At 38.1% G+C, this 17,128-nt stretch overlaps 1 protein-coding gene across 7 annotated transcripts in view; it reads left to right on the top strand.

Moving 5' to 3' along the window:
• GRM8 (glutamate metabotropic receptor 8) overlaps positions 1–17,128 on the top strand; it is a 752,293-nt gene that overhangs the window by 668,233 nt on the left and 66,932 nt on the right. For 6 of the 7 annotated variants that reach the window (XR_012380142.1, XM_073898610.1, XM_073898613.1 and 3 more), the window contains one exon: positions 8,533–9,468. The exons of the other annotated variant lie outside the window; for it this stretch is intronic. Coding sequence is in view for 5 of the 6 variants with exons in the window: in XM_073898610.1 (XP_073754711.1) it covers positions 8,533–9,468 (936 nt within the window). In the remaining variant the exon portion in view is untranslated. The remainder of the gene's footprint in view (positions 1–8,532; positions 9,469–17,128) is intronic. 7 annotated transcript variants of the gene reach the window in all.

The raw sequence follows: 17,128 nt of genomic DNA, 5'->3' as shown, positions 1-17,128 counted from the left end.
GCAGCACCATTTCCTCACTCCTCTCTAGGGAGTCTCATACTGAGCTGTGACAGGCTCTTTGCATATCTCTGTCCCCACCTACACTGTCTCTGGGGTTCAGGAACCATGTCTTGATCACCGATGAATCCCCACATTGAACTTTGTGTCTTGAACAGAATGGATATGCAACATGTTTTTTATACACTGAATAATACTGAGTGTTAATACTTCCTGAATGTATCAAGTTAAATAGTTTGCATATTTTTAAAAGAAGAGTGCTATTGAGATAATCCACATTTGCCCATAAAGTTTGCCCTTTTAAAGTGTGTAACTCAGGACTTTTCAGTATATTCACAGAGTTGTGTATCCATCTGCACCATCTAACTTTAGGCCATTGCCTAAGAAATCCTATACCCTTGAGCATTCACTATGTTCCCTTCTCACCGTAGCCCCTGGTGGTCACCAGTCTATTGTCTGTTTATGGGTTTGCCTGTTCTGGATATTTCATATAAAATAAAATCACACAATATGTGATCTTTGTGACTAACTTTCTCAGTTCACATATTTTCAAGGTTCATCCATTTTAGAGCATATATTAGTACTTTATTCTTTTTGATTTATTTTTAATACTTTATTCCTTTTTATTTATTTTTAATATTTGGTTGTATAGATAAAGCACATTTTGTTTATCTGGTCATCAGTTAATGGACATTCGGGTTGTTTCTGCTTTTTGGCTATTATGAATAATCCTATGAACATTGATATACAGATTTTTGTATGAACATATGTCTTCAGTTTTCTTGGATTGGAATTATTTAGAAGTAGAAACTGTTAGGTCATATGGCAACTCTACGTTTAACTTTTTGAGGAACTGCCAAACTATTTTCCAAAATAACTGCACCATTTTACACTCCCACCAGCAATGTAAGAGTTTTAATTTTTTTCACATCTTCAGTAACACTTGATATTGTCTATATTTTTTATTATAACCATCCTAGTGGATCTTGTGTTTTCATTTGCATTTCCCTAATGACTAATGGTGTTAGACACTTTTCATATCGTCCATTCATACTTCTTCTTTGGACAAATGTTTCTTCAATTCCTTAACTTATTTTTATTTGGATTATTTGTCTTTTAACTGTTTAATTCCAAGAGTTTTTAAAATATATGCATATATATTTTAAAGGATATTTGTTGTGATAAGCACTGGGTGTTATACATAAGTGATGAATCACTAAATTCTACTCCTGAAACCAATATTACACTATATGCTAACTAACTAGAATTTAAATAAAAACTTGAAAAAAACAAAAATATTCAATAAATACTCACATGTCTTCAAAAAATAAATAAAATTTAAATGTCAACTCATCTCTAATATATATATTATATATATATGTATATTCTGGATACAGATTCCTTATCAGATACATGATTTGGAAATAATTTTGCCCACTCTGTGGGTTGTCTCTTCACTCTCCTAATGGGATCTGTTGAATCACAAAAGGACTTAATATTAATGAAGTCCAATTCATCAATTTTTATTTTGTTTTTTCTGTTTTTGGTGTCATGTCTTGTCCCAGCACCATTTGTTGAAACAATTGTTTTTTTATTCATTGAATTTGCTTGGGATCCTTGTCAAAAATCAATTGACCATACATGTAAGAAGTTATTTCTGGGCTCTTAATTTTATTTCATCGATTTGTCTATCTTTATGCCAGTTTCATGTTGTCTTGATTGCTGTAACTTTGTAATAAACTTTAAAATCAGAAGTTGGGAAAAATAAAACAAGACAAAAATCAGAGAGGGAGATAAACCATGAGAGACTCTTAATCATAGGAAACAAACTGAGGGTTACTGGACGGGGAGGAGGTGGTGGGATGGGGTAACTGGGGTGATGGGCATTAAGGAGGGCATGTGATGTAAGGGGCACTGGGTATTATATAAGACTGATGAATCACTGACCTCTACCTCTGAAACTAATAATACACTCTATGTTGATTAATTGAATTAAAAAAATATAAACAACAACAAAAAGAATAAAAAATAAAATCAGAAGCATGAATTTTCCAACTTCATTTTTCACTTTCAAGATTGTTTTGTCTATTCTGGGTCCCTGACATTTCCATCTGGATTTTAGGATCAGCTTGTTGATTTCTGCAAAGAAGCCGGGTGGGATTTTGATAGTGATTATGTTGAATCTGTCAATTAATTTAGGGAGTGTTTCCATCTTAGCAATATACATCTTCTTATCCATGAACATAGGGTTTCTTTTCACTTATTTAGATCTTTCATTTTTTTTAATGGTGTTTTGTAGGTTTTAGTGAAAGAAAATCTTGCACTTCATTTGTTAAGTATTTTACTAAGTATTTTACTTTCTTGATGCTAAAATTTTCTTAACTTTATCTTAAACTGTCCTTCTAAATTGGAGAAGTCTGCATTTTTAAAGGTTATGTAGATGTGTAATATTAGATAAAGTCAGGTTTCACAATGGGGATCACCTCACATACATATATTAGACTTTCAGAAACAGTAAAAGTACTTTGAATAGGAGTAGAAAGCTGTGCATGACCCAAAAGAAAGGATGAATATTAAGGAAGCAATATTTATTCATATATGAATATATATATACTAATATACTGAGAAACTTTATTTTGAGTGTCATTATCAAATTAACCATGCAACATGTATTCACGCATATGTGAACGATTCACAAAATGCACAAATTTTGACATTTTATTTCTTTTTTATTATATTTTTCTAAACTAGGCTCCATGCCCAGTGTGGAGCCCAATGTGGGGCTATAACTCACAACCCTGAGATCAAGACCTGAGCTGAGATCAAGAGTTGGGCACTTAACCGACTAAGCCACTCAGGGGCCCCCAAATTTTGATATTTTAAATGCTTAGTGCTAATTAGTATACTTGTTAAATCTATTGATTATGTCGACATTAATGAGTAAAGCTTTTTAAAAACACCCAAATTCACTGGAAATGTTTGCGTATATAATATGCCATTATATGTGTCAGATGAAGGGTTGGGTTTTTGAATACTGGGGTGGCAAACTAGTTACCAAAATGATTATCAATACTGTGATTTATAGAGCGAAATGAAAAGAGGTAATTATGATTAACTATCAGTTATCTGTTAATATTTAAAATGTTTCCACATTTAGGGTAATCCCATCAGTGAAGATACCACTTAATATGTGGGGAAAATATTGTAATTGAGGTATTACATTGAGTAAGAATTTTGTACCAAACACTGGAAATTATTAATTATAATGGGGCCTTGAATCGGGAAACATTCTTGTAATCTTTTTTTCAAGAGCTACTAAAACTATACAGAAGAAAATTGTTCATATAAAATAATGTCTACTCGATGGACTCTGAAAAACAAACTGAGGGTTCTAGAGGGGAGGAGGGTGGGGGGATGGGTTAGCCTGGTTGATGGGTATTAAAGAGGGCACATTCTGCATGGAGCACTGGGTGTTATGCACAAACAATGAATCATGGAACACTACATCAAAAACTAATGAGGTAATGTATGGTGATTAACATAACAATAAAAAATTTTTAAAAGTTAATGAATGAATTAAGAAAAAAAATAAAATAATGTCTAATTAAAGACTTTATGAAGAATCACTCTAGGTTGATTGGTCTGGAAAGATTAAAGATTAAAAAATAGAAGCACACGCACTCAGAAAGTTTTGGTTTTGTGGCTATTGGTGTATTTGTCTGCAGTAATAATAGGATTTGACAGGAGAAACCAGTTGATGGCTCACATTCTATGAGATGTACTGGATTGGAGCCTACAGAATGAATCACTGTTGGTGAACATTATCCAGACAGGAACGGGTTATGGTTTTGTCTCTGGAAAGTCTGTCTATATAACTATCATCCATTTGTTAGACTAGTTTAGAAAGAAATCCTAATATCAGAATAATGTCAAAGACAAGGAAGACAAATTTTAAAAATGCATGGATACTCATGTGGAAGATGATATAATTTGTTAATATAGCTGTGCAAAAGGTCTGAATGATCCTTGTTTATGCCTTATAGCACAGTTGTGAAAATTAGGTTGTTTAATTTATTCTCAAGTAGTATTGTTTTTAATCACTATTTAACAACATAAGCAAGATACATTATTTGACTCAAATATTAATGTATTTGCAAGATCCTCATTTAAGTATTTGCTATTTATTCTTCCCTCGGGTAGATACTGGTTGGCTCCCAGACTTCAACTATGGCATCAAAACACAGTACAGTTATATATAAATAGATTCCTTGATGAAAATGGAGTCATGTGTATTTACCATGTTTACAAAAATATACTTATTGTTTTCTCCATTATATTTAAAAAAGCCACAGATATGGCTTGATTATATTGTTTTTTTCTTAAAGAAAATGCCTGACTATTTAAAGTATTGTGATATTTCCCATTATCTTGTAACTCTCTTTTTTGTTTATGAAAAATATTTTTCCATTAGTTTAGTACGGAGAAAACTGACCAAGGAAAATTTAATATTTAACTTATAATGATAAGTATTTATCATATGTAATGAGGCTTATCTGGCCTAGGTATATTTCTTTGTTAATAAGTCTTTTTTCCTTCTGGAAAATGAAATGTATTGAGAGTTAAAGAATTACACATGTGGTTAGAAAGCTGACCTTTAAAGCCTCTTTCAATCTCGAAGTTTAATGTTTCTGAGCTATTTGGCTGCCTTTTCTTTCTTTTCTTTCTTTTTTTTTTTTTTTACAGTAACATCAAAAATCTATAGAAACCCCAAACAAAATGCAGTTTTGGTTTTACATTAATTAGCTTTGAAACATAACCTTCACAAAAGTGTTTTATTATCTTTTAAGAGTCCATTAGGGTATAAAATCAATACTTTAGCTACTCAGTAGAGCATTTCATTTTTCTCAGTGTTTTTGAGAGAAGCCACTATATGCTTCCAATTTAACTTCTTTCTTTCTTAATGGAATTCTATACATACATAAAATAACTTTCTTAAATCATTAAAACCTAATAGAAAATTAGCAGGGTTGTGATAGATTGCTATACCTTTGTGGTGAAAAGACAGGGTAAGAGCTAGTAGTTTTGAGTGCCCTTCGGACACATGAAACACCACCTATTTTCTCAAGGGAGGATATTTGAAATTAAACAGGCATGAATTTTCTACTCCACCTTGGGGAGATTTGATAGCCCTCTGCAAGTATTAAGCTTGGGGACTGTGCTTCTCTATCCTCAATCATTCACCCCACCTTCAAGAAAGGAAAACATCCTAAAGAAATAGATCTATTCGTGAGAACAGTCTCAGGTGCCTAGTTCCCCAAAGGAAGGCAACTTGCAGGCAATGAAAGCATATTGCCTACATGAGCCACCCTGGGGCAATTTTTTGGTAAATGACAGCTGTCACTGCCTTCTGAGTAGATTCTCAATAGAACACTACACTGGCAGTGGTCACAGAATGGGTGGAGAAGCTTATTTTGAGTTGTATTGCAGTTTTCCATTGCTGGGTAACAAATAACTGCAACATATATCATCTTACACAGTTTCTGTAGATCGGAAATTCAGAAGCAGCTTATTAGCTGCGGGGCTCTGGCTCAGGGTTTCTCATGAAGTTGCCGTCAAGGTGTTACTGGGGACTGCAGTCTCCTGAAGATTGGAATGCAGCCAGACAATCCACTCTTTAGGGGGTTCCCGTGCATGCATGACAAGTTGGTGCTGTTTTTTGGCAGGTGGCCTGGGTTCCTTTCCACTGGGCTACTTGAGCATTCTCATGAAACTGTGGTTCTCCTGGAGTGACTGATCCAAGAGACAGCAAGGCAGAAGCCAAAATATTTTTTATGACCTCGTCTCAGAAATCACATGTAATCATTTCTAGTATGTACTATTGTTTACATAAATCAACCCTACTCACAGTTGGAGAGGACTACATGGGTTCACAAATTCCCAGAGGTGAGATTATTGGGAGCCATTTTGGAGCCAGACCACCATGGAATATGGTAATTCTTCTTCTGGGTTGTTAATAGAGCTGGTCTTGGAGAAAACAAGTAGTGCATTGTTTTGTTCTGTTTTCTAACCATTCTTTGGGCTCCCATTTCTGTGCTTCTTTGAGCAACCTTCTATTACCAGTTCCCAGTACTTTCAAGTTGATCCCTTCTTCCTCAGCGCTCTGCTGTGGTATCCTTCCTGTTGTTAAAAAACAAAATTCAGATGAGTAAATTTGAAGATCTTGAATTGGGTAGCATCTCATCTAGCAAGTAGAGGTGTGCTCCAAGGAGTTGTGCAAAATGGAAGGTTTTTATAAGAAGGAGGGTGGGGCAAGAAAGTTATAAGCAAAAGAAATATGCAAAGTCACCTTCCCTTATGGGGGGAGAGCAGGAGGTCTTATCATGCAGATTACCTCATCTTCCTTTGGAGAGTGGAGAAGGCCCAAGTGGCAGACTCCATTGGCATCCATCAGAAAATTCCTGACTGATCTGGTTAAGACCACATCGCTGGGGAACATTGAAACTACAATTAGATTCAGGTAGTAAGCCACAGTTTACTGACTTAGGGCTTTAACCTAAGTGATGCCATTTTGGACCTTTGGTTTTCTTTTTAACACTATCTATCCTTCCTTTCTCTCAAATTCAGCAAAGATTTGAGGGCAAATTGTGTGTCAGTCACTGTTCATCAGTGTACAAAATCACCCCTTTTTTTTAAGATTTTATTTATTTATTTGAGAGAGAGAGATTGCGAGAGAGAATAGGAGCAAAGGGGTCGAGCAGGGAGAGGGAGAAGCAGGCTCCCCACTGAGCAGGGAGCCCAATGTGGGGCTCGATCCCAGGATCCTGGGATCATGACCTGAGCGGAAGGCAGGTGCTTAACGACTGAGCCAGGGAGGTGCCCCGTAAATGCAATATTGTGATTTATAATGAGAAATACATGGTCTTTGACCTTATTCATGGCACAAAGGGCCTAAAACCTTTGGAATTTTCTGTGATAAGAACACTAAAGGTATCTTTTATTATGTTAATGAAGTGACTTTTGGAAACCCTCTAGATAACCTAAGTATGGGGGCTGGTTGCCCAAGGTACTAACCATGTGATTAGAGGACTGGAACTTTTAGTCCCACCCCAGACTTCTGAGAAGCGAGAGGGGCTAAAGGTTGTATTAATGCCAATGGCCACTGATTTAATTAATCATGCCTATGTGATGAAGCCTCCATAAAATCCCACAAGGTGAGCGTTCAGAGAGCTTAAGAGTTGGTGAACAGGTGGAGATTTGGGGGGGAGTAGCATAATCAGAAAGCATGGAAGCTCTGTGCCCTTCCCACATACCTCGTCCTATACATCTTTTCCTTTTTATCATAAACTGGTAATCTAGTAACTAAAGTGTTCTCTGAGTTCTGTGAGCTGCTCTAGCAAACTAGTTGAACCCAAGGCAAGTGTTGCTGGAAACTTCAATCTATAGGTCAGTCAGAAGCACATGTGAGACATGGACTTACAATTGGCATCTGAAGTGGGAGGGGAGAGTCTTGCAGCCTGAGTTTTAACTTGTGGGATCTGATGCTATTTCCAGGTAGACAGTGTCAGAACCGAGGTAACTTATAGGACACCCAGCTGCTGTCCGGGATTGCTTGGTGGTATGGGAAAGCTCCTCTTCCCTACCCATATGTGTTGGAACTGGGTCCAGAACCTTTAGTAAACAATCAAGGTAAGAGGTCAATGATTGGCAGAATCCCCTTAAAATAATATTTTTATTTTCGTAGAGCTAGCTACTCTGTGATTTTATCCAAAAGAGTAAGGTGCAACTTTAAGGCTCTGAAGCAGATACTAAGCACACTAGGGCGGGCTCTCTCATTTGTACCAGTTTCACTGCTTTAAGCCACTTGTAAGACTACTTCTGTTCAATGGAAAACATTACCACCAAGCTATCTCATTCAACATGGTCTTTTGCACAGTGTGGAAATGCAAGACTGGGGGGAAAAAAGTATTTTCCATGCTCAAACAGAGGCAAAAACATTAATGTGGTTATCACCACGGGTACATGATAATTATCAGTGATTAAAGTAGTTAGTTTTGCCATTTCCTTTGAAAATTGACACAGTGTGATTTGAATTTCCACAGATAGGATGAAGAGCTTTGCATCACTGTTTTATGTATATGTTTATATCCTAAGCCAGTGTTTCAGGGATTCTGGCATTTATATCTGTGATTAACTCTAAAACATATTTCCATGGGGCTTTTATTTATTTATTTATTTATTTGGAGTTTCAAAACTTTCAGGCCAATAAATCTTTCTACAATGACAGATTGGTCAACATTGAGGAGGTAAATGGAAACTAATGACGCTCATCAAGTTGATGATATGAATGATTTATTGGACCTGATCATTTAACACTTTCATCAAGAAGTCAATATTGGGGAAAGAAAACCGGGTTCTTATTATGGCAAACTGTATTTGCACTGTCAGCATTCGGTGATGTATTACAAACCTGTGGCTAGGATTAGGAGATTATAAATGGGGGGAAATGGAAGGCTCATTAATTTTTTATCCCCACAGGTGCAAGACATGCAGTGGGCTGATGGAGAACACACTCACCCGGCGTCTGTCTGCAGCCTGCCCTGCAGGCCTGGGGAGAGGAAGAAAACGGTCAAAGGAGTCCCTTGCTGCTGGCATTGTGAGCGGTGTGAAGGTTACAACTACCAGGTGGACGAGCTCTCCTGTGAACTTTGCCCTCTGGATCAGAGACCAAACATCAACCGCACAGGCTGCCAGCTTATCCCCATCATCAAACTAGAATGGCATTCCCCCTGGGCTGTGGTGCCTGTGTTTGTTGCAATACTGGGCATCATTGCTACCACCTTTGTGATTGTGACCTTTGTCCGCTATAATGACACACCTATTGTAAGGGCTTCCGGACGAGAACTTAGTTATGTGCTCCTAACAGGGATTTTCCTCTGTTATTTGATCACCTTCTTAATGATTGCTGCGCCAGATACAGTCGTATGTTCCTTCCGCCGGATCTTTCTAGGACTTGGCATGTGTTTCAGCTACGCAGCCCTTCTTACCAAAACAAACAGGATCCACCGAATATTTGAGCAGGGGAAGAAATCAGTCACAGCACCCAAGTTTATTAGTCCAGCATCCCAGCTGGTGATCACTTTCAGCCTCATCTCGGTCCAGCTCCTAGGAGTGTGCGTCTGGTTTGTTGTGGACCCCCCCCACATCATCATTGACTATGGAGAGCAGCGGACTCTAGACCCGGAGAACGCCAGGGGAGTGCTCAAGTGTGACATTTCTGATCTCTCGCTCATTTGTTCGCTAGGGTACAGTATCCTCTTGATGGTCACTTGTACTGTTTATGCCATTAAAACGAGAGGTGTCCCCGAGACTTTCAACGAAGCCAAACCTATTGGATTTACCATGTATACCACCTGCATCATTTGGTTAGCTTTCATTCCCATCTTTTTTGGTACAGCACAGTCAGCAGAAAAGGTAAGTGCAAGAAATGCATACACTAACCCTTCCCTGGATTTAACTCCTTTCTTTAGGATGCTTCCCTGCCTTTCTTTTCAGTTCACTTATATTCTCTCAAGATGATTCAGTCTGTATTATTCTTATTTAGAAATATATATATATTAATATATGTTATTATATGTTAAATATGTTATATATATAAATAATATTATACTTATATGTATCATATATATTTATATATATATACTTAACATATATATATGTATAAAATCCCTCAAGGTCACTTAACTTTGAATATGTGTTGACTAAGGTTGATCGTCCATGAAGAGTGCTTTAATGGGTCCTCCTTAGCAAGGCTGAAAATTGACAGATCTCACTTTCTGGGTCTGTCTTCCCAGGTCTGTTATCAATGAAGATAACTGTTCTTTTCCTAATGTAAATTAAAAGAGGATGGGAGAAAAGGCAGACATGATTCATAGGGATGAGCTATCCCAGAGATATCCCATTGCATGACAAACGCCTCCTTTTCTGGTTCTAATGTGACTCTGGGAAAAAGCTATTCCTTCACAATTACAATGGCTTTAGTCATGGAAGCAGGGTTTATAGTAAAGCGACAACAATAAAAGAAACTGTGGTGGCTTAGTTCAATATGAACCATCTTACTATTTCTCCTCAGCCCCCATTCTTACCACTTTTCCGTACGGGCAAGGTGATGAGGGATTAAAGAAGACAGCAATGGGCAGTTATATAAAGCAGTTTATAATTTTTCAGAAGGTAAAGATCAATTAAATCTCTTAAAATAATTTCCTTTGGCCACTAATCTCCAGTTAGACTTTTCCACATAAATCACTGCAAGTGAAGAACATCCATATGAGAAAGGGAGCATGTACTGCATGGGATACAGGTAGCTTTCTGTCCAGAAAAGCAGAGAACTCACATTAGCCATGAATTCCAAGGTTTGGGTAGGTTAATGGAGACAAGCCAGCTTGTAAAACAAAGGCAGTGCTATCTTTCTGAATGAATAGTCAGTCCTTCAGCCTTACTGTGCCTATGAGCACGCGCTTCTCTCAGAGTGAGGATTTCAAGATCGTGCCGCCCTCCATCACCAGAAGTTGTGAGGAAATCAAGCATCCTGGGGACAATTACATTCCCCAGTCTCTAACATTCCAAGCGAGGTCATGCATGACTCTTAAAATCCCAACTAATTCAGAGGAAAAAGTACTCAACAAGCGCACAGAGAGCTCATTAGTATGAGCATTCATCCCTTACTAGATCAATGTGGCTTTCAACCGTGTTTGGATACACACAAAAAAAATGTACTTCAGCAAACTTGCTGCTGAAGAGGGAAAACTTACCACGGGTTCCAGATCTGTGACCTTTCATGACTTAGATGGCCTGATAGAAGTCCATGAATATTTTATGTGGGACCCAGCACATGGCAGGAAAGTAAAGTAAGGCGGTCTGATGCTCTAAACCTAATAAACACTACATTTTTGACACATGTAGATAGGGATTTATGGGGATCAAACTTGTAAATATGACTCAGGAGAAAGTGCATGAGCTGGAAAATAAGTCTCTCACAGTCTGTTGGGTCTGTTTTGATATGCTTAGTTGAGCTGGTCAGGGCAAAACGATGTTCTTCAGAGTCTGGAAATGTCTGCATTATGTGAATTATTAATAACATTAAGTGGCATTTGTATTTGAACCAAGGACTGACTTTTTTAATATACTGTTTTATCTGAAAAGGGCCATAGGTAGTTTATTTTGCTTTCTTGTGGGCAATAAATATTTCCCCAGACAAAATCTCCTGAGCTCTGACATCTAACTTCCTTTTCTTTTTTTTTTCCTCCTGCTTTACATTTCATAAATTATAGTCTACTCTTACATCCCATATTGTGACTTTCAAGGGCAGTGGGGGAGGGCAAATACAAATAAGAGGTCATTTCTATTTAGATAAGTCTTTCAGTGCCTCGATTTTTAGTGTTAAGTAAAATCATGGCATGATATTTCACAATTGCATAGTATTATCATAGCATTTTAAACATGCATTATACTAATAAGCTTTTTTAAGGTAGTTGAAAAAAAATGGCCAAAGTTTCTCAGAACTAAAACCCTGCTAAGCTGCAGCTTTTCCCTTGCAGTGGTGATGGAGCTAGGAGGAATTTCAGGATAAAATAGACAGGTGAATATGCTGGGAGGGGGGTGGTGAGGCTCGATGCGATGCCACTGAGCCCGTGGGCACTGCGGTATGGCCTCTGAAAACCTGGAGTTTATGTATATATTTTCGGGTATAGATATACCCACGCCTACAAAGATATGAATGCTAGACAAAATTCTTTTTCTGTCTCTTAGCTTTGTGGACTCAAAGTAAGTCAAAGGAGCACATTGTAAGCAAATTATAAAATATGTTAATTGGATTTATTTTGTCTTCATGATATAATTGAATGTAGAAAAGACTGAAGAAATCGGGAAGAAATGCTAATTGTAGGAATTTTCAGAACATCGTAAAGTCCTCAGATGATCTAATTAGTCTTGGGGGTTGCTGAATCTGGACCAGCTCTACATCGAGAGCTATTATAAGTAGCTAAGATTTGGCTACCGAGGTACTTTATATAATACAATTACGTGTCATCCTAAGGCTTCCTATAAAATTTGCTACCTGTTATTTTCTGTCAAAGTATCTTTATTATTCAAAACAATACACAAAATGCATGAGAATATTTATTTTTTCACATTGCTAAAATTGTTGACACAGATATTGAAGGTGAATAAAACTCTGTATCTCTAAAAGAAAGCTTTACAAACGTTTTATTGATTGGGAGGACCAAAGAGCCAGTCAGTCCTCCATTCTCATTTATAATGCTCAGCCAATTAGCCCACGTTATCAACTTGAACTGTTTGTAGCAGTTACGCAGTACACACATCCATTAATTCAGTAGATCCTTATTGAGCAGTGTGTCCAGTATTGTGCTAATTATTGAGCCCATGTCAGTCTGCTTCCCTGGGCCTTCCTTGTAATGCTCAGTCTGGCTCCCAGCCGATGCCTGCCTGATGCCTGCCAGCACCAGCAAGATGCCAGGCTCAAAGGCAGGAGAAGATTAGGCTCAAGGGCAGGGAAAGATGGTGAGGAGTCAGATCGAAGATGAGAAAGCAAAAAAAGCTATGCATCCTGTAACTATACATCAGTAACCTAGAATTTATAACACAGGAGACAGCAGAAGAGCAAAATTTCTTTCACTGTGTATTTAATTATGCTTCTTAGAGTAATCTGCAGAAGAAAACTCATCTAACCATATACAGGTTTCTCTGAAATTATAACAGAAGTAGGAATAAAAGGTAAAATTAGTTGAATAATTTAGACAGATGTTTTGGAAAACTCCTGTGTAAAATCAAATTATAAAGGTACATTTTAGCACTCATGAAGACAGCTCTGGAAAGTAAGTCTTTATTCAAGATGAAATACCATTTAATTTCCCCACCTTTTTTTCAGATTTTGAAATGAAGTTGAATCATGTTTTTCCAATAGATTTTAATGACATCATTTATTAGCTTTGTGCCTGCTACATTCTACTAACTCATCGTATAAGTGCACTTTTCCTTTTCTTTTAGAAAAGTGGTGTGAAAGAAGGGTGGATACACTGAGGCGTGGACATGGACTCACACAAACTCTCCTAATTGTGCTGAAAAATCTAAAAAAACTTAAAATATAATTAATGTAATCGTCAGGAAAAGAATCCTCGGGGATGGTGAGGGGCTGTTGGGATGGCAGAAGTCTCTTGAATACATATTTTACCACCTCTAATTGCACTCATAAAGCTGAGATAATCAGACAAGGGTTATGACATTGCCAAGCTCCAAGGAGCATAGTGCTTTAACCAGGGCATTGGGTGAAACAAAACAAAACATCCTCAAAGCAGGGGGAAAAAGAACCAACACACCACCAAAACTCAAAAATGTCAAATACCCCCTAGTCCCGAAGCAGCCTTTCTTCCTTTGGTGTGGCATCATCCAGGAGCTCAAGTCAGAAACCGGGGAGTTGTCCTAGACTGCTCCCTCTGCACGCACCCACTCCTTCATTTCTTCCTCTCACCTGCCAATGTCAGCCTTGAAACATTCCTGGAAGGTAAGCTGTAGCCATCAGATGTATGTCTGAGTGACTGGGTCTCTTAACACAGAGCCTTTCATGTAGCACCTTCTCAGGTACTGAGGTGAGTGCCGACCCAACGTGTGAAAGGACTGCCTTGCACGAGAATGCTCTCATATATTATAATGTTTCTCTATGATTTAAGTTGGACTGTGTGTCATAAAAATCTTATATTTTCATCTTATTGTGATCCCCATTACAACAGCTTCCTTCCCCCACCGAAAAACAAGTTTTCTCATTTCGGTGATGGGCTGTATGCATTTCTTTAAAAAAAATTTTTTTTGTCTTTATCACTTGTTCTGAAATACGGCTGCTAAGTACGTAGGGAGAAAGGCCAAAAGGAATTATGATGGTTGTCTTAGTTCTGTCTAGCGTACACAGAACAAAGGAGAATTGATGGCATTAATCAGATACTTTTGCCTCATCATCCCTCGTTTTTTCACCGTATCTGTCTGTTGAAGGGCAGAAGAGTGTGGGGCTGCCGAGAGGGATGAGTGGAGCAAGGAAGAGCACAGGCTCTGGAGAAGGCAGATTTGGGTTCCAATCCTGACTCTGCTAAACTGGCTGGGGAAATGTAGGCAAGGCCAAACATCTGAAGGTAACAATAAATTCTCCCAGAGAATGCAAATTCATACAGAAAGCAATATAAAGCCGTCATTTGCCATCTGCGCCCAGCCCTATTCTCAAACTAGAACAGACTTGAGTTCATATCCTCTAGGAAAAGGCAGGAAGATGGGTGACTTTAAAAAAAAAAACAAAAAACAAACCCAAACACTTCTGTTGTCTCATTATGGTGTGGTTTTTTTTTGTACTAATAGATACCTCATGGTAGTTTTGCTGAGAATTTCATGAGATAAGTCAGGACAGGTGTTCAACATGTAATAAGTGATCATTAAAATGTTGGCCGTTACCGCTATTCGGCTGTAATTTATGAGAGCAGGGACCTTATCGGGTTTTGCTCACTGTCATATCCTCAGCACCGAGTCAAGGACTGAGCCAGCATAGAGTCTCAAGAAAAAAAAAACAACAAAACTGTGTTTAATGACTGAATACATTCTTATTTACCCAGATAATTGACTCGGTGTCTCCAGTTCTTGAGACCATGTCCATGCAGCACCCCAACTGGATGTGTTTTCTCAAACACAGAGACTTACCCCAGGGTAGTCGATCGTGCAGATTAAGTACCCTAAAGAGGGCAACCAGAATCTGTAGGACTCGGAGAAAGAGAAGAGAGAATTGTTCCCGAGGCAACATGTCGCTACCTTCACACATCGAGCCAGAAATACTGGAAGCAAGTGAGGTGTCATCAGAAAGAAATTGCTGAAATATGTTAAAATTTGAAAAGTGCTCAACTCTAACAAGAGTTGTGAGAGGTGGTTCTGAAGAGAATAACAAAATTCCTGCTTTAAGGAATAGTCAGGTGAGAGAAGAACCGCCTGAGCAACCCGTCAGTGTACTCTAGACAACAATGGAAGTGATTTTCGGCATAGATCAGCCCAGAGCCACACCTGTCTCTGCGAGCAGTCCTTCATGTCCTTAGACAGGAGGGGAATGGAAACAGGAGGTTGTTTTCTTTCCCTGTCAACTTGCAGTTATTAGAAGCGGATCCCTTTGAAGTCTTCGCCGTGTCCCTGTGTAAGGTGGCACCTATCATGATACCTACCTATTTCAGGTGTCTGGGCAAGATCAGTCATACCAGAACTGCAGTCAACTCTAGAAGGGGAAAGCCAAACAGAAGAGGAAAAAGGAAAAGCAACCCGAAAAGAAAACATTTATATAATCTCATTTATGCACTCAGTTAAAATGATCTGCTTGGGAAGATGCAGAAGGAAACAACGAGATAAGGAGATTCTAGGGCGCAGTGTAGGCCAGCCTGTTAAGTGCCTCTCCTAGGGAATGCTGCCCTAGCCAGGCTTATTACTTTTGTTCCGGCTGTGCTCCATATTACCGTCGCAGAAAATTGCCAACTTACACATTTAGGGCAATTCTTTTGAGGATGCCTATCTCATTTGACAGCATAAAGAAATACTTGCTCGATGAACCTTGCTTAGATTCCATGATCCTCCTTTTTTCGGGGGGCTCTGAGGAAGCTGTGAGGCCTAGGGCTACTTAATTTAAACATTTGGCTGTTAGTGAGATTGTGGTATTTACTCATTCATCTTTTTTTTTTTTAATTGAAATTGAGTTTACAAAGGGTTTGAATTTTCTATGCCCAAATTATAATAATTTAATCAACTATACAATTAGATAGTCAACCTGGGAACTAAGTCCTCAGCTCACTCATCTCATTAAAATGGTTTAGCTTTCTCAATATGTTTAAAATGCTAGACTGCTAGATTTGATGAGGACGAAAATGTGACTTTTTTTAGTCATAGTGACCATGACCTTATTTCAAAAATGTTCAGGGGGAATGCCATGCAAATAGACTTCTTTTTTCTTCTATAGAGACAGAACTTTAATGACACTGACTAATTTACTTGTGTAACTTCAAACTGCATTTTCCGTGATTCAGTAGACGCTTATATCTTATGGAGCACACAGGGTGCCAGGAAGAGCAGATTGCAAGCAAATAGTTCCTTTTGGCCGTAACCATATCACATTTTTATGTTACGAAATTTTTTTTAAGTCTCTAAATGCAGTATCATATGGATTAGTACCACCCACCCCAAAGTGTAGAAAAATATTTAACCAAATATTAGGATAAATTCCAGGTTATTGAAAATAAATGCAAACCAGACTTACTGGCACCATTAAAAGAAATATATATACAAAAAAGAAACTTAGTCTGCCTTATGGTTCAGGATATGGGCTGGCACAAACATATTTATATCCCTTTCCTCTAAGGCAACAATGAAATTTAAAAATATAGGAAAGAAGGAAAGAAAACGAGAAGAAAAAGGAAGAAAAGGAGGACAGGAAAAAGGGGGAAAATGAGAAAGGCCATTATATTTTTAGAGCCAACATAAGGTAGGACAATTTGAGAAACGCCAGAAAAATTAAAGTCAAATGGGTATGATTTATAGAGAAACTAAAAGAAGGAAAGCACAGCCCAAGTGACAGAAATGGTTCTCACCAGGATAGTTTCAAATAATTTCTAAGCCTCAAGTCGGCATAAAGACCTGACGTGGGCATGGGAGTGACCATCAGGAAGGTCACGTGAAGAGCTGCATTTCAAAATAGCTGGGCCAGGTGGGCCCCTCACTTTTCCTTTCTGTTCTAACTTCACAAGGATAGAGTACAGGTGTTACAGAATTCTCTAAAAATTGGGAATTGTCTGATGGTAGAATTATCTTGTGCTCCTTGTGTGGGTGTAAGGTACTGAGAGAAACCAAGCAGAATTGGACGTAACTTTATTTCAGACAGACATGAACAGGTGGGCAATACGAACTACACCTTCTATACAAGATAGAGACATGATAAATTTCTCAACTTTTAGAAAAAGTTCCTCCAGTGGTGGGACCCCAATCCGTTTGTGTACCTGTATCCGTGCATCTTTGAGAGAAGCCAGTCGGGTTAAACAGTGACTAACCTACA

This window comes from Callorhinus ursinus, unplaced genomic scaffold (genome assembly GCF_003265705.2).
Source record: "Callorhinus ursinus isolate GAN/ISIS: 27379988/994484 unplaced genomic scaffold, GSC_fseal_2.0 scaffold12, whole genome shotgun sequence".
NCBI lineage: Eukaryota > Metazoa > Chordata > Mammalia > Carnivora > Otariidae > Callorhinus > Callorhinus ursinus.
The sequence above is the reverse complement of the archived record's forward strand: the minus strand, read 5'-3'. Positions and strand labels throughout refer to the sequence as shown.